This window comes from Ciconia boyciana, chromosome 1 (genome assembly GCF_034638445.1).
Source record: "Ciconia boyciana chromosome 1, ASM3463844v1, whole genome shotgun sequence".
Lineage (NCBI taxonomy): Eukaryota > Metazoa > Chordata > Aves > Ciconiiformes > Ciconiidae > Ciconia > Ciconia boyciana.
Window position 1 is genome coordinate 52,374,128 of NC_132934.1, and position 18,453 is coordinate 52,392,580.

At 38.0% G+C, this 18,453-nt stretch overlaps 1 protein-coding gene across 1 annotated transcript in view; it reads left to right on the forward strand.

Annotated features, from left to right (window-relative positions):
* The first annotated feature begins 405 nt into the window (after positions 1 to 405).
* The window catches only part of CFAP54 (cilia and flagella associated protein 54), a 116,644-nt gene continuing 98,596 nt past the window's right edge, over positions 406 to 18,453 (forward strand). Inside the window, exons 1-8 of the mRNA XM_072865784.1 lie at positions 406 to 604; positions 5,721 to 5,826; positions 10,188 to 10,334; positions 12,386 to 12,557; positions 14,402 to 14,460; positions 15,802 to 15,945; positions 16,412 to 16,525; positions 16,626 to 16,727. Coding sequence (XP_072721885.1) covers positions 408 to 604; positions 5,721 to 5,826; positions 10,188 to 10,334; positions 12,386 to 12,557; positions 14,402 to 14,460; positions 15,802 to 15,945; positions 16,412 to 16,525; positions 16,626 to 16,727 — 1,041 coding nt within the window. The 5' untranslated portion in view covers positions 406 to 407. The remainder of the gene's footprint in view (positions 605 to 5,720; positions 5,827 to 10,187; positions 10,335 to 12,385; positions 12,558 to 14,401; positions 14,461 to 15,801; positions 15,946 to 16,411; positions 16,526 to 16,625; positions 16,728 to 18,453) is intronic.

Sequence of the window (18,453 nt, forward strand, 5' to 3'; positions counted from 1 at the left end):
CCTTTTGCGAGCAACGCTCTGGCCGCTGCCGCGGCGCACGGTGCCCCTGAAGCTTCTTCAGCTGCCTCTCGGCAGTACGTAGCCTCAGAGCGAGGAAAAGGCTCTTTCACCTGCTGGAGAGAGGTGCGAGGACTCGCGGCTCGTACCCCTCCGGCTGTGCGAGACCCCTCGCTCGCCCCCCGGGGGCTACAACCCGACCCCCGAGCCGAAGAGCCCCTCCCCAGGGGATGAAGGCAGATCTCATCCCTCCGCCGCCCCTCCTGGAGCGGGGGCTGCCAGCGCGGAGCTGTCACGCCGCAGCCGGGCCCCAGGGGCCTCCACGGCCGCCCCTGCGCGCCCCGCGGGGCCGTTGCCCGAGGCCGTTGCCTGGCGACGCCGGCGCGTTCCCGCCGCGGCCGGGCCGGAGCATGGCGGAGCCCGCCGGGCCGCCGCTCCCCGCCTCGGTCTCGCAGCCCCCGCCGGCCACTTTCTTCGGGCCCGTGGCGCCGGGCAACCCGGTGGTAGACAGCTTCGAGGCCGAGCTGCGGGACGTCCTGGGCTTCCTGCGGCGGCTGGGAAGCGCGGGGGAGGCCAAGCCGCAGCAGCACGACCAGCACCGCCGCGGGTAGGGGCTGTGCCGCCGCCCCCTTGTCGTCCCCGCGTCGCCACCCGCTCCGGGAGCCACTTGTTCCCGCCTGCCCCTGCCTTAACCCCCCGTCCTCCCCCTCCAGCCCCTTCCCCTCGGCCGCCTCACGGGGGCTTTCCGCGCAGCCTCCCCGCGGCGCTCGGTCTGCCCTTCCCGGCCCGAAGGACACGGCCTCGGCGCCCTCCTGGCCCCATCCCGCCTTCCCGGCTCCCTCCTCAAGCTGCATCCCACAGGCCAGGGAGCCCCTTCCCTCCCGCTCCCCCTGGCCTGGGAGCTAGCCAAGGAGGTTGTTCTCCTGGGTCAGCATCTCCAGCAGTGTGCTAAAAGACTGGCAATCCGTTTTCCTTTTTTTTTTTTTTTAATTAAAAACCCTCCAAAATTTGAACACCTCCCTTTTCAGCACTTCCTAGAAGTTAATGCTTTAGGGAAAAAGCACAAGTTGTTGTGGAAGTTGGCAGCACCACTGTTGGCTGTATCAGAGCTGCCTGAGCTCTCTGGTAGGAAAATCCCTTCACGGTGCTGGAGCAACTGGCAGCCCACCAGCATGTGCTACTGCGTGCGAGGGTGAATGCAAGTGGGCGCGTAAACGCCTCTAAAAGATGCGCTCACGGTAGGGCTACGTGAGGATAACACCACACAGCTCTTTTTGTGCATATGTCTATGTCTACGTCGGTATATTTTTATACACATAGATGCAGGCAGAGCATATGGCAAGTATAATTGTGCATATTTGTTTGCTCGCATACATGCATATCTGTGGGTATGCATAAATCTAGATTTGGTAATGCAGTTAAGATTGGAACAGGAATCAGTGTATGATTCATAGTGCATGCATATGTCTTTTATAGACTGTGCATTTCTCATGTAGCTCTCCCTCCTGCATTTAGGTACATTATGAGATAAAAGCTCAACTGCTTCTTTTAAGGTTGATTTTCTATCACTATTATCTGAGCAGTGTTCTATTCTAAATTTACAGGTCTTTAACATAAAAAAAATGGAAGTTTCCCAGGTTATCAAAATTTCATTCAAAAACAGCGCAGGAGCTAGGTTACAGGGTGGTTAGCTTATCACTTACCTGCAGCTTCTACCCTTACGTATTTCACTGGGTACTTTCCTAGATGTAGTCCACAAATGACCCTTCTCTAAAGGAGCTGTATACATTTTCAGGAGGTACTCAGATTCTGCAGCCTGGCATTTGTCTGCACTGGAGATCTTTCCTTTTCTAAGCCATCTGGATTTCCCATTTGTTTATGTGGCATGTTCAACCTCACGTCTAGGCCTAGATCTATCATGCAGGTATCAGTCTCCAGGCTTTTGCCCCTAGTGTTTTGAATCTCAGTATGTTGGCTTTTTGTATTGCTTCAGCAGCTGATTTCAGTGCTTTGCTGTTTTTAAGCCTTTCATTTATAGCTTCAAACCTTTTTTTGCTTTAGCTGATCTCTATTCTTACTTTGAAAGTTATCCCTTCTAAGCCCCTTAGAAGAAGGAATGCCACTCAGCTGCTTCAGACATCACCAAAATTGCTGATAAAGAACACATTCATTGTATCTTCTGATTGGGAGTTGGGCATGCTCAATATGATCTGTTTGCAAATGTCATGCCAAGTTATCAGTTTTTATGAACAGTGTCTCCAAGCCTTTCTTTACCCTCTGGAATATTTTGACCTGAGCAGGGTCTGTCTTTTTCAAACTGGTATTTTGTAGATGTGACCCATGTCCACACGTAACTCTACGGTTGGACTCAATGATCTTAAAGGTCTTTTCCAACCTATACGATTCTGTGATTCTGTAACTCAGTTGACATGAGAGCATTTTCTCATCCAAAGAATTTTGCAGTGTTCATCATGGAGATGAGAACTAATGCTACCTGCTTCTTGATCCCAGAAGTCACTGGTAGTGATGATCCATACCAAAACTAACTCCAGGGCACTGAGAACATTGTGTAACATGAAGCTCCCAGTACCTCTGCATCCTCTGGCATTCTTCATTTGTATAGGGGCAGTACAGAGGTAGAAGACTGGAATTCTGATTGTTAGTGTATGTTCAGGCAGCTAGCAAAGTCATGGATATTTATTTGTGATTATGAAATGTCAGGGTTGTTTCTTCCTTACCTCTCATTGTTTGATAACTCAAAATTGGAGTGTGTGCTCCTTGCAGAACCAGCCTTAGTCTAGTTGTTCCTAAGAATTTCTGAAGGTAATGGCTATTACAGGTGCTTTCCTAAATGCTCTAAAGACTTCTTGCTGTGTCATTTGTCAAGCTACTTCTGCTGGCATGGGTTGAGATCAAAGTGTTCTTGTTATTAGAGGAGCAAGAAAACCAGCTTCCACATGGCAAGTATGTGCAGTTTAGAAAAATAAAATTGTCAGCTTCATTCCTTCAATGCTGTCAGCCTTTGGTGTTGATAAGTCAACAGTAAGGCCGTAATTTAGGCACTTACAATGTTCTAATGTAAGAAACAAAAATTACTTAGCACCTGCCCTGTACTGGAATCATGAATGTTTTCAATCAGAAGAAGTAGCAATCAAAGGTATTTTTCCCTCAACTAAACAAGAAGTTGTTTTACCCCATTTCTCTTGGCAACAGGGCCATAAAAGGATTACCTTGAACGATTGATTTTATCTCATGTTGTGTGGCTTAGCCCCCCTTATTTAATAAGGCATCTTTTGATCAGTATCAGAGAATCCTTTACTACCTGTAGTAAAGACTTTTGGCCCAGAAGTATAGCCATGTTGGCCTTACCCTGTGCACATTATTATGGGTTGACCTTAGGGAAAATTTTTTTATTATTCATAGAGTGGTTGGAAATGAAGAAACTTCACCTCTGACCTCTGACAGCCCAGTATTTTTTTAAGAATTCACTTGCTTAACTTGTTATTCTGGTGTCCTACAGCCTGTTTAAAGGAAAGGCTGATGAGCTGTTTGGGAAGTGTCTCACTCTCCTCTTTTGCCTGTGTCAAAGAAACATTCCTGTGTCATGAACTCACTTGTAGTTAGTCATGGCATTGTAGCAGATAGAGTTTACCTTAATCTTCCCATTGAAGTTGAAAGCCTAGTCAGATTTGTCACTACTTTACCAAAGTAGTTTATTACAGATTTTTTACTTGTTCATTACATCTAAGAATCTCATGTGTTAATATGAGCATTCAAAACAAAAAATGAAGACGACCTTCACTGGGAACTTTCCAGCTGATCAGTCTTAAAGAACTTTAGTAATCTCACCTTCCAGAGCTTTATCCACAGTCATTCTTACTATCAGTTACTTTCCAGCTTTACAACCTGGTAACTACCTTTTTTTTCCCCCCTTCTTTCTCCCTCTCCCTCCAGTAGTATCCACCAAGCCTCTTGGAGTCTGGAAGTCTTTTCCTAAGCTTCTTCCCTTGATAGTCCAAGGGAACTCTGCTCAAATGCCTGATGGATTCCTTTGCTTTGGAGCCTCTTTGCAGATTTATCCCTACTAACTGGAGTGGGATACTTCTCTCCGTATAAGAAGTCAGTAGCCACCCAGACTGTTAATTGCTTGTGGATGGATCAGGAGGGACTCATTCCCCATTTAGAAGGTGCTTTTCATTAGACTGGGCTATGGTTTCCTTTAAAAACATAATGCCTTAGAGCATTTTATTCAGATTGTTGCTTTTGGCCTAGTTTGTGCTGTTACTGCATTTTTCCTTTAGGATACACCTCTAGAATGTCCTACTTATTTCTTTGCTGTTTACTTTCAAGAACTGAGGATTGTGCTGGGATGATACTTTCAGAAAAAAAAGGATTATGATTGTTGTAATTCTTTGGGTGTAAAGATCATTTCGACAAGTTTCTCATACAGCCATCTGTTTCACCTTGAAATGTGAAGGTGGCTTGCAGCTTTCTGTGTGGAAAAAATGATGTTACTTATTGTGCTTTTTTAATTGGGAATCTTTTTACAAGCTGAAATGAAGAGCTCTCTGAGAGACTGTGAGAATGGATTCCAAGTTCCTGAATGTCAGAAAACAGCTTAAGAAAGTGTCTTGCATTCTAGTCTAGCATCACTGTTTTATGAGATTGAAAAGTTCCAGCTACCTCGCACCAGTTAACGCAAAGTTTACATGTGAGAATTCAGCTAGAAGGTTATTTTCAAACATTAATTCCTTTCTCTTCAGTTGTTTTCCTTCCTCAGAAATTGCTACCTATGAATAATTTAGCTGTTGTGGCTTCACAAGGCACTCTCTGCTGAGGTTTCTGTACAAGTGATTTGTTAAGAGAATAAATGTAAGAGATGCCTGGCACTGTGAACACTGTCAATACTATTAATAATTTGGTAACAGGATTCTTTTCTGAAAAATCCCTGTGCTTATTATCAGTCTCTCTGATCAATTATTGTTTTCCAGTTTGAATATAGCTTTCTTACAGAAGTCTAGGGTGGGAAAGTTGTACATGTGAAGGCACTAACCCTCAAACAGCAATCAGTAGGGACTATAACACTGGTGTGATGTAGTCAGTTCCTCTGTAGAGGAGGCAAACTGCTTAGAGCCAGTTACCATTTATGGGAGGCTTGCTGGTTCAGCCAAATAAGTAATTTGTTACACAAAGTCATCCTTGATGACAACTGTGGCTAGAATAACAGGCACAGGCAACAGAATAGCATTGCAACTATTGCCATAAAATTCTTTCTATTTTAACAAATGTGTCATTTGCTTCTCTGTGAATCCTACCCTTTATGATTTACAATTCCTGAACATTTCATGCCAAATCGTTTCTTCAAACAGAACCTCTCAAATACTAGCTGAAAGGTGGGATAGATTTAGATTTTCCACTTGTGACCATGTTTGAACAATGCAAAGGGATTAATACTAAGACATTTAAATAAGAATTTACACAGGGGAAAATGAATTCTATTTTAAATGTGTGATAAAAACTGGTGACAGAAATGAAACCCAGAAATGTCCTTGGCTGCTTGTTAAATCCAGTTTTAATGAGCACTTATTTTGAAATACGTAGAGGTTCAAATAGATTTGGAAGAAAGGTGTTTTCACAATTTGAAGTTTTCCTGATTTGTTTACTTGTTATGACAGGTCTACTGCCAGTTTAATCTGAAACCTTTTCTCCTGTATTTTTTTTAGAGCAAATACTTTGTTTAATATTTGGATCAAATACAAGCCTCGACTGCCGGAGTGGTATTACAATGAAAAACTTCTGAAAGTTGGTGATTCCCTCGCTCAGATCAAAGTAAGCCATATGAAAACAGAAAAGGCTCAGTCACAGTCTTTGTTTCATTATGTGTCTGTGCTACTTTAACTTTTAATCATATTTTACTGGAAGCTATTTAGAAAGTAGCAAAATCTTTTGCAAAATAATTCCAATGAGAGTTGGTGATTTGTATCTCTTGCTTATTATTGTAAAATTGCCCCGATTTTTGGATATATTTTCTATATATGTATTTCCTATGCACCTGTTGCCTTTTTAAATACTTTCATCAAAATTCTTTCTTCAATATTTGTTTAAAGTTTCAACACAGTAGAGTACAGTATCTGACTGTGCCTGTAGACACTGCTTCAGTACAAATCGACAATGATGGAGCAGTGGTGGTTTGTTTCACTGAAATGTCAACTCAGTGCTCAGTTAACCAAAAGTGGATGTAAAGAATTGTCAGGAAGGGAACAGAGAAAAACCAGAGTGCAATTACACATTATACAACTGTATATATCGATGGTGCTCCTGCATCTTGCATTCTGTGTGCACTTCTGGTCTCCTCAAAAAAGGTAAATCACAACTAAAAAAGATTCAGGAAATAGATTGTTGAAGACTTTGAGAGTATTTTGGGGATGTTTCACTACATAATAACTATTTTTATACTCTTACCTAGTCATCTGTTACTGGCTACTGTTGGAGGTGGGATACTGGGCTAGTAACTATTGGTCTGACTCAGTAAGGCTGGTTTTGTGTTGTATTCCTATATAATATTTGTCCTTTGTGTCTGCTGGGAAAAAACCCTCAAAGGCGTGCCAATCATTACCTCAGTGATATTTGTGTCAGACGATCATGTTGTAAAGTCTGGGGCTTTCAAGGGTAATTACTAAATAACACTCAGAAGCATCTCAAAGATATGCAGTTGAAAACTAGTTGCAAGTCATTCCTTTTAGGATTGAAGAAGGTTGTGTGGTCCTGAGTGGTACAGTTATGAAGCAGAAATACTGAAGGATTACAGAGTTGTAGGTTAATTTATTATAAAGGTCCAGTACTTGAAAAGTTGCTTGAGAGAATACACTTAAAGATTGTAGAAAATTAGCATAATTTAGAGTAAGGGACAGCTCCTAAATAGATGCTATCTGCTTAGTGTGATTTTGTGTTTGTAATGATCTGTCAGTGGATATTTCTCCTTTTTGCCAGGAACATATTAGAAGATATTTATTTGGTCAATAATACTTTCCTAGTTTAAAACTCTGGCTATTTAGTGTGTCTGTGTTATGAGACAGTCAAGTATACATTTTAACTATGTCCTTCAGTTTTTCAGGCCTATTTCAGACACAAATTTTTGATACTAGTCTTCTAAAAAGTTGATTGTAATGGAAAAATTATATTTATAGCACAAAAGTCAGTGAAAGTCTATAATTTATTAGTAGAATTCTTCCATGCTTTTGGAAAGCTTTCTGTAACTTCTACTTAATTTTTGAACATAATGAGAATAAAAAATTAGATTAAACCAAGTTTGTATTTTTTTCAGAATGGGAGTATTAAATTTTAATTCCCCCCCCCACCCTGGAAAGAAAAACAGATAACTGACATTGTGTTTAAACTGGAAATAATTTTTAAGAAAACTGTATTGACTTTTGCATTAGGAAAAGTTAAATGCCAATTGTTACCCGTATTCACCCTTTTTCATTCTCTGCAGCATATGACACTATTAGATTCCCTCTTTTCACCTAGAAAAGAAGAGGCCATAATTGGAAATGTATCAAGATGGTTTGAGGGGCCATCTTTTGGAGGAACACATCCATTGAAACTGTTCTTCCACGATTATATCCTTTGCTTATGGAATCCAGCAAGGATAAATACTATTTATGCTATTTAATGGAAAGCATATATATATGGCTACTAGGTGAGCTTTTCCGCAGAGCTGGGCAAAGGTACGAGTATCATGCAGATGTTACAAAGTCTTATGTATCCTTCACTGTGTCTGCCCTAAAATATTCCACAAAAGATTCCTGCCTCCTGAATAAAGAGCAGCAAGCTGAAGCTGAACTTCAGCAGCACTTAACACTCACTGGTAGGTTGAAGAAGGCATATAGAAGAGCCCATAGCTGTGGGGCCATTTTAATTGAAGGTATAGGCTCATGGTATAGGTTTAGGAATACTCACAGAAAATCTTAAGGAAGCTTGAATAACTGCATTTGTTAATAGCCCCTTCACTGCCTAGCCAATTCCATTCACTGTTTTTCCATGTTCATATTTTCTTCAAGTTTTCCTAGCTTCTGGGCCCTAGGAATTGCTTGGAATATTGCATGAAGCTTTTAGTACTTGGGAACTGCTGCTCTCACAGTGTACTCAGTAAGAAGTTACTTCAAAAGCATCAAACCCTGCTCTGTGTACTTTACATTGGCTTCCCATAGCACAGTTCAAATGTGGTAATTTGGTCCTTATGTTCAAGGTGCTTAATGACCGGGTCCTAGATTGCCTAAAAATAATCTAGAATTCTGAGTAAAGACTTCTGCTTGCAACTTCAATCCTCTGGTGTAATGTGGTTTTCTACAGTAAAGGTAAAGTTAGCAATTGCATAGAAGAAGTTGTTTTGCTGGCCAGCCTAAAACTTTGAAATGAGCTCTCTTTGGAACTCCCATCTTTAAGTGCAGTTCTTTGACTTTACAAATGTAGTTTTCATTGTATCAGTTTTTTTTCTGTGGAGAAAATAGAAAGAAAAAATATGTGATGGATGTTAGTTACAAATTTATTGCCTTACTGGAAAGATGGATGTGGTGTAACATCAAGCTCTCTGATAGGTGGGGTAGACCCTATTCCATAAGTACCCCTCTTTACTCGTAGTTGAACCTCTTGACTCCTAGTTGAAAAATTCAACTCCTAGTTGAATTTTAAGCCACCTTTATGTTATATAATACTTAAGGTTGCATAGTCTTTAAAATTAATTATTGACTATGATTAGTCAGTGGGTAAACACCAATTTAACTTTCTGTCCTCCTGTTTTTTTAGTGCCTTCTCACTTTAGATTCTTTTCTATTATACATCTGCTATGTATCTTTTAGGACACACCTAAATTCATTATGTCATATATCTGGAAATTAGCCCATTAGTCATCATACTGATCAGTACTGACTCATTTTTTTTCCCTCCCTCTCTGCCTGTATCTGCCTGCTATCGCTGGTCTTATACATATATTTTAAATTGTTTGGGAGAGAAATTACCTTTTTGCTATATGTTAGTAACTAACTTAATGGGATGCTGATCCATGACTTCAGATTCTAAGAGTTATCACAGCCTGAATCTATGTATTAGATTACACAAATGAGCAACTGCCCATAGCTGTCTGTGGAAAGTAAAAGTTTCTGTGTATGGCTGCTGCTTTCACACAGCAGAGAGGACAATAGCGCCATGTGAGTTAGACTCCTGAGATGATTAAAAATTCAGGGTGCTACTGTGGTGGTAGGAATTCATATTGAAAAAAGTGGGTGCAAGGAAATACTTTTGAATTTTCTGTGATAAAACATTAAAGGATTATTTTATGAATACAAATTAGTTATTTTTTTTCCCAGAATTTATCATGACTGGTCAGTGTGTGTACTAGAATTAGTGAAGTTGGTAGAGAAACCTCTAAATAATCTTTGCTGCAGGAAGTGGTGGAGGTGATTCAGTAAATGGCACTTCCATATCTGAGTCAGAGCTGAACCATAGTCTCAGCATGATGTTAGAGTGGTTCAACATGCTGCTGGGGAGCTCTGTTTTGAATGAGACATAAAGCTCAACATCCTGTTTGTTAACAGTTCTTAAAGACCCAGTGGCAATTTCTGGTCTATTAATGCTGACTTCTTGGCCATATGTAAATTGCGGTTGTCACTTGTTTCATTCTTTTTTAGTGCATCTTATTCTTCCTCTTCTCTTCCTCTCTGCTTTTATTAAAAAAGGGCTTTGACATCAGGGAAACAGGGGAGAGGGAAGTGATGATGTATATATATTGTTTATAAAGTTCTACCTTATGAAGTACTTTTCTCAGAAGTGTAGTATCATTATCATTACTGTTGCAAAGCTGCAGGACATTCCAGGAACCCTTTGAGTTTATTACATTAGCCCAGGATCACATTTTACAGTTGTTCTCTGATATGTTGTATTTATGATTAAAATAAACAGAAAGTCCCAAACCACAAGCTCTTCTTTTAAGTACTTCAACCTTTTATAAGCTGAGAGTGTTCACATTAGAAATGACATTGCTGAATATTTGTATGAAACTTTAGTGTTTTACTTCTAGCTGCTCTTTCACATGGATACCTTTTTACATAAAGATAATAAAAAATAACACAAGTTTTATAGAAATAGAAATGTAATATACAAACTATAAAAATAACATATTGTTCGCTCTTCAGGAATATAAGTTGGCACTTCTACAGTGCTATGGAAGATACCTTCAGCAGTTTGTTTCTGTAAACGTTGATGATACCATAGATGATGTGCATCAATTTAAATCCACCTTTTTTCCAAATGGCTTCAGAGACAAAAATGCAGCACTTACGGTAGGGTTTTTTTTTTTTTTTTGTCAAAGGCATTCACAGAATCAAAATAAGTAGCCTGTTTTATCCTCCACAAATGTACTTCATATTAACTAAATATTAATATTAACTAATCTTTAATAGTTTGTCTATATAGATTGTATTGAGATTTAACAGTTACATGTATGATATGAACATTCAGAGTTGGTGTATATTTTTAAGATGATATAAGTGCTTATGCTTTTGTGGCATAAGCCAACCACTATCAACTTAATGTTAAAAAGGCAATTTTCTCTGAACAGGTTATTCTGTAACTGTCTACAGCAGTTTTTGCTCTGAAATAGTTGCTATTAAGCACTGTCAGAATCAGGATATGGGCAAAATTTGATAACTATCCTGCAGTTGTTGTAGAAATTTCTGTATGATGTGATCTAAGAACTGGGCAGAGTGCAAGAGAATTAAAACATTGTCTATAATTTGTACCATAAATATGCAAAAATACTACATGGAAAAAAAGCTTATGACATAGTAAAAAAGCAGGATTGCATTACTATCAATAGCTTACTTGCTCACAGTGAAAAAAGAGGCAGAATGCTGAATAGTTTTGTAAGTGCTCTAAGCTCTGGGAAGCTGAGTGACCTCTGCAGTATGTTGGCATCCTTTTGTGTTAATTGTTTATTGAGGTACAGGCTTGCAATTTATCATTTGCTATCCATGGAAGAAAGTGTTTCAGTAGGTATAGGGAGAATGCTAAAAACATGTTAGATTTTATCTTAACCAGTTCTTTGCTCATGGTGGATATTTCATAATAAAGTAATGCAAGTTATTCTGTGATCAAGAACAACAAAAGGAAATCATAGGCATCTCCTGTGTATTGAGCTAATCAAATTCATATTCCTCTAGTCAGAGTTAGATTGTGAATAGGTGTTTAGTGAGGAGAAAAAAGCAGACAGTTTGCTTAAAAGCTAGAAGCAGATGTCATGATAGAAGAGATACTCTGTTTGTATTATTTTTTGTTTTTCAAAAATAGTTCAGCTTCCTAGAGAGAATATGATCAAAGACTATTTTAATCCATTTCATTTTGGTTTTTAAAAAATGCTTTGTAAATAAATTTAAAGTTCCAGAGATGGTTTCTCCTGCTTTCTATATGTCTGCCTAGACCTTGAACCAATTGTAGTGCCAGATGTTATCATGAGTCTATACTAAAATGCCCGTTCTATAACTTGGCCTTTAGACACTGAGATATCCCTAAATTTTCAGATATGGAATCTAGTTTGACAATGATCTCTACAATTGGAAATGGATAATGATAATGTGTCAAATGATTACATCTAAAGGCTTTATATGTAAATTTTTTTGCCAGGTTTCCACGGCTAGCTTTTGTTTCTTAATGTAACACTAAGGAAATCACAGAAATGGAGTTCCAGGGCTTGAAACTTCCAGTTTCAGTGAATTAACTGCCAAAAATAATAAAATTTCAAATATTATCAGGTTAGTAGTCTTCTGAGAGGATGATAGTTACTGACTGGCCGTGTCCCACTTAGCTCATTTTCTCACACGTTGGTTTGTTCAGAAGATGCTGTACTCCAGACATGACTGAGATCACATTATGTTAGGAAGAGAAGGAACAATGCATCTGTAGAAGAGAAAAGTAATGGATGAGAGTGAGAGATATCTGTGATACAGATGGAGAAGTAAAGTGCAGAAAAGACTTGCCTTAATTTACAGAGCACATCTACAGAGAAGCCAAGAATTAAAGCCAGATTCTTTGAATATCAGTTTAATGCCTCATTTATCCTTTCTCCCTATGCCCCTTTCAGCAGCCCTAGTGCACTAGGTGCATTTTTATCTTGTGACGCAGTGGAAACTGACTCAGGCTAATGGTACAGCAACCTTAAAGCTTTAGCACTTTCTCCATAGTCTAATTCTTATTTCAATGTCATGCTGATTTTTCTTCTGGTATGCTTGATCTTTTAATACTCACCATTTTGTTGTACTTTGCTGATGTAAAAACTGACATATGCATCTATTTTATCTAAATATATTACATTTACATATGTTTCTGTATGTTTTAGTTCCATGCTTTGCAAGAGAGGAATATTTGCATTTATCAGATGGTTTGCAGCAGTGACAGAAATCTCCAGAATCAAGAGTCCCTGCAGACTTGTTTCAATGCCTTGTCCTCATTACGACTCACTATGCAAGTGGCTCTACCTCAGGAGAATTTGTCTTGGCTTATCTACAATGGTACCTCAGGCTCTCCATTTACATTTCTTTGCTAAGCAAACCTGTGGAGGGAAACTTGATACATATTCTTTATGGTCAACCTAAGGGTCATGAATAAATCTCTTAGTCTTCAATCGCAGTACGGTTTTTAATTTTTTTTTTTTCCTAAAACAAGGGATTTTAAAATTGAAGTTTCTACATAGTGCGCCTTTTTCAGACGGACTGTTGTAAAAGTAATAGCTTTTTCATCGTAGCTGTGGTTAGAGTGTACTAATAAAATGAAATCTTACAGCATAATAAGGGCATTTTTTGAGTGATCCCTGATTAAAAAAAAACCCTAAGATTTTTTATCAATAAAATACTTGTGTTAATGGGTTAGGTTTTTTTTTTTTTTTTAAAGGGGATTGCAGATCTAAGAGAGGAAAATTATTGTCTGTCCATGACATTACATCTTTGTATTTTTTTAAATGATCTTTAAGGCTGAAATTGTTAATAAAACTATTCTAAAAAGTACCATATGACATTTAAGAATGTGAATCTCTCTGTATATTATTTTAGTGTGCTTCTTATAAATGCTTGAATTAGGAAAAAAGATGAGGAAAAAATGGAACTTCCATGAACTAGATATGCAGAGAATGGTGTATCAAGATTTTTATTTCAAGAACAACAACAGTATATTTTTGCTTTGAAAGGCAATGTTATTTAGTCAAAAGTCAAAAGACTATTATTAATCCATTCTACTATGGTCAATTGTTGCAATATAAATTGAGGAGGTAATGTGGTTTTAATTTAATTTTGGAAAATTTACTTTCTTTGAGCGATAATTGGTCAAAATTCTTATCCTTTTGTTTTGCTGTAACTGCCATTGCCTCAGTCCCTACTTCTGAGGTGTGGTTTTTGTTTGTCTGCTTCTATGGGAGAAGAATTAGAATTAAAATATACTCACCTGCCATTCTTAAGTCCCACTACCTGTGTGTGGGACAGGTCTCTGTACCAAGCCTAGCCAATAGTCTGATTAGAAGTAAATGTTAGGTGATAACTCAGATTTTTCCCAGTTCCTGAGCATTTTTCTGCAATTTCTGGCAATGGATTTTGTGCCTCATTACACATTTGACTGACAAAAAAAAATCTTCCTAATACTTGCTCAATTCTTGCTTATTGGGATAATAACACCCTTCTAGCTATGACAGTTGACATTGTGATGCCTTCCGCTGCCACAGGTGTCCCTTTCTGAACATTTGTACAGACAGAAGAATAGAATCTCCCCCCTACCCCCCGAACTGCAATGTCTTTTATACTTCTAGGGCTGATTTTTGAAAAGCAATTTAGTGTCATAGCCTAAATTAAGTAAATTTCTGACAGGATTTTATTTGTAAGTCACTTTGATGCTTTTGAAAATTCTATTAAGAATAAATTTTCTTCATTTCACTTATCATACTTAATATCATATAACAGTGGTGTTGTCTGCTAGGACAGTGCCATGACAGACTAAAAGAATCACATAAGGTAGGGTCTGTGAGGAGAGGTAATATATTTTTTAAAGAGGCTGGCATTTGGGGATAAAAATAAGATTTTTCTCTCTCAGTTATTTAATAAAAATTTGATATAGTGCATTTTTACAATTTCATTCTTTTCTGATACTACTTCATTGTGTAGGTATTTTTGAAGCTAATATCGCCCAAGAATTTAATGGCTTCATCTTCTCTAATTTAAAAGTAGTTATAGAAAAATTACTAGTTTATTTTTCAGCCTGTGGAAATAACAACCCAGATATTAAGAAAAAGTTTCAGTTGGTTAGCATAACAAATTTCATGTAGGATTATAGAATTTACCTGTTTTTTACTTATTTTATTTTCTTTTTACAGGTACTATTCATATTTACACCATATGCAGACATTTGATGATGAGAGGTCAGTCTGCTAAGGTATGGTAAAATAAATAGAAACATTTGAAAAATTTACAGGAGATTGGAAAATGCACCTGTATTTTGCATAACACTGTACCCTGACGCATCTATTTCATTGTCATTGCCAATAGTAGCACTTTGTCACAAGAGAATAAAATGTCTAGATTGCAAAATGGCCAATTTGTAAGCCCTCGTGCCTTTATGACTCTGCTTCTTCCTCAGTTGTGGAGTGGAGCCCAGCATAGTATCTTGCTGGTCTTTGAGATGGGATATGTTAGACTGTTTCAGAGGGCTCTAGATGCTTTTTTTTGGGCAACTGTACCAAATCTCAAGAATTGGTCTTTTGTTTTGTAAAATGTGGAAATGTACTGACACCTGGTGGCTAGGTTTTTAGTTGTAAATACTTGATAAAAATGACCTGGCCTTTCCCCCCTGCCCTTTTCTTTTTAACTATGAACGTAATTTTTGTTTGTCTTAGCTTTGTTTTTTTCTCCTAAAACTTGAACAGAGTCTGGCTCAGCCTAGATCCACTATATTTTCTTATTTGTTGATTATATTAATATTTCATTGAGCAGGAAAGATTTTTTTTTCCTCTTTGAACAACTTTTATTGAAATCAGAAGTGATTTAACACCTCCTTTAACGTATTCAGGCTTTTACTGTACAGGAAACAGAGGAATTGATCGTAGGTGTTTCAGATTATTTTAATTCAGGCAAAAAGAAAACCTCTATATTGACAATTTAGGACTAAGGTTGTGCATATTTTGTGTACCTCAGGGAACAGCTGACCCAAAGAAAATACAAGGGGAAAATATTGTTCAATCAATTTAGTAGTACTAATTCTTAAAATTAGACTGCTGCCATGACTATGTTGTCCCTAAAGTTAAGAGCTGATAGTGTAGTTCCGTGGTCGTAAATTAATCTAAGTGCAGGCTGTCACCAAAGAAGGCAGACTCCATTGCATCCCAAATAAGCTTGCTGATCTAGTTGAAAACTAACTTAGAAAAAAATGATCACTAGAGCTGACACAAAGGAGGGGGAGAACTCTCAAGATAAAAGCAGATGAGAGAGAAGGGCAGGACCTCTGTCTGGTGGCAAGGCTATAGTGAACTGGAGTGGCTAAGGTAGCTTGGAGACTAAAATATAATGCTTGACCACAGTTTCAGATGGGAAAAAAATAATATGCAGGAGAAATGCTTTGTAGTCAATAAAACGTGTTAAAAATTAATACAATTTTTGTGATTTTTTTTCCTCTCTTAATTTGTCCTACCAGGTGAGGATAGATCTTTGTATATATGTCCTTTAGTATATTTATATAGTTTAAAATGCGTTCAGTTTAAAACTGGATTTCTTCATACAGGTGCTGGAATACTTACTGTGGGCCAGTATATGTATGGAATCATCCATTCCGCTCTTATCTGTACATTATTTGACGTGGAGAGCCACCCTATATACTGCAGTTTCTCAGTGTTATTTTGATTGTCAAGCCGGCATTCATGGAGAGGTATCCTGATTTACCATACGTAGCATTTCAGATGCAATCAAATGGAAATAAATATTTATTTAAATATTCATGCATATTATCAGATCATATGTATTTAGAGTTCTGCCCATATTCCAAAATTTAACTGCAAAGTGGAGTAAATGAGTAAATGAGTAATCACATGTAAAACAAATGAGTAATCCACATGTAAATGAGTAATCAATTCAAAGTTAAATGCAATAGTACTTTGTAGTATAATCATAGTCATAGACTTCTAGCATTAAGTAGTGGCTAGCCCCCATGCATATATACAAAAGGTATTTTGCAAAGGTTTTTTCCTTTTCAATTTTTGTTCGTGACCTGGCTTTCATTGCAGCTCTTCGCAGTTGTCTGAATTCAAGAATGATATGATTCTAAAATGAAATACCACCGTACAGAATATGAAAACAGAGTATAATTTTTCTTTTTTTTTAAATACTTTGGACAGATATTTGCTCGCCGTGGTCTGATTAAAATTGATGAACTGAAGCAATTAGAAAATATCAGTTCTTCACTGGAAAATTCAGAGACAAAAAAGATTTTTAGAGAGGCCACTCTGAAGGTATCATTCTGCAATTCGTTATAAACAGGTAGAGTAATTACAACCTCTATGGACAGAACACATAACACAGTTATTTACTTACTTATTTTCTTTGTGTCAGATGTCAGTAATGATTTTCAAGAGAGCAGTATATGAATCCAGAAGAAAGCCAAAAAGCTACTTTCGACCTAAATTAAGAGTTAGCCTGAAAGAAGCACAAAATGTAAGTCTAACATTTTGTATAATCCTCCTCTTTGTTTACTGTTTGCGTGTGGTGAATATGTGATATAATTCTGCTTAATACACATGGTGCTATTCACAAGGAGAAAGTTTTACTCTTTCAGTTTCATAGTTAACAATTTATTACTAAAACTCAGAACAAACTTGAAAGGAGGGAAGACATAGTAATTGCTGCTTTAGAAAATACTGATTTTTCTAGCAGTTTTTTCCTTTAGCAATTATGTTAGCAATAAAAATAAGAGAAGTCTTGTTCAAATTCATACCAAATGTATGGGAGTCCTGAGTTTGCACTGCTCTGTTAAATTACTGTGAAGATAAAGGGGTACTTTGGAAAAAAGCTACCATGTTTTAAAATTTTTTTGTACATACATTGGAGAACTCTCTTGAGTCTTGAGCGATTGTTTTTGAAGGCCATGTACTTTTCTGCAAGATACCATGAATTAGAGAAAGGCATCCAGGATACAAAGTAGACTTTTAAGGAAGTAATGAATTTCCTCAAATATCACTCTTTCCTTGTGTTCTTTACAGCCAGTGTCAAAAACAAGTGATCCATTGCGATAAGAATTATAAATAAAGAAAATTCTTTTTTGTGTGAGTGCATTGTCCCTTTTTTGGTCAGCATGCAGACTTTAATATATCAAACTTTAGTAGTTAACTTTATGCCATTATGCTACTAGGTGGGTTCGTAACGGTTATGCATCTTACTTAGACTGTATCATCCATTTTTGGTCATAGGTTGAGAGGTCTTTTGGATTCAAGACCTTTCCTAGATGCAGGACTGCACAGATAGAATAGAAAGTTCTCATTTTGATTTCACTGTGCCAAAGAGGATACTTCTGTCTGAGTGGTTATTCCCTTTGTGATGGACAGATGGCTGTTCTGCTTTCCTACTGTTTGCAATTGTGATTTAAATAAATTTAATTCCTGCAGTATTCCATAGGAAGGTGGCAGAGAGGAGCAACTGAAAGTACTAATCAGCAAGCTCCCAAACCCACACTCTTACTGAGTAAGAGCGTTACTCAGCCTGCTCATTAGGATGCTTTGCACCCATGTAAGCAAAAGATCGAGATCTCTTTGCACTGTGACACCGTTTTGTGATAAAAAGCGTTATTCTGTGGAATGTTGTTAGCTGGTGGTGATATAAATATAGATAGTTTGGTTTTATGGAGTAAATTATTTTCTTTTGCAAATACTGCATTAAGAAGAATTACTGTTATTGCAGTATCATAGGAGAAAAGATGTTGGTTGCATGGGACTTCTGGAAGTCATTTAGTCCAGCCTCTGACTTGAAGCATGACTTTTGCCAAAGATAGATCAAATCAGCTGTGGCTTTGTCTTCAAAACCTTAAATGAAGGAGACTCCCTAATAAATCTAGATAACCTCCTCCTGTACTGCACTACCCTCCTAATTAACATACTTTTCCTAATGTCCAATCTGCAAGTCATCCCTGATGCTTTCAGAGTCGTCTGAATTGAAGTCATCTAGTCCAGTCCCCCAAAGTTGAAACTGTGGTCATCACTCCTTATTATACTATCTGTTTCTACTCAGAAGAGTTTAGCTTCTTTACTTTTATAAGTCTTCAAGTAGTTGTGGGCACCTATTAGGTCACCCATTAGCCTCCTTTTCACCAGACTAACTAAGGCTTCTTCAGCCTATTCTTTTACATTTTATGCCCCTAATCGTCTTGGTAGACCTCCACAGGACCCTG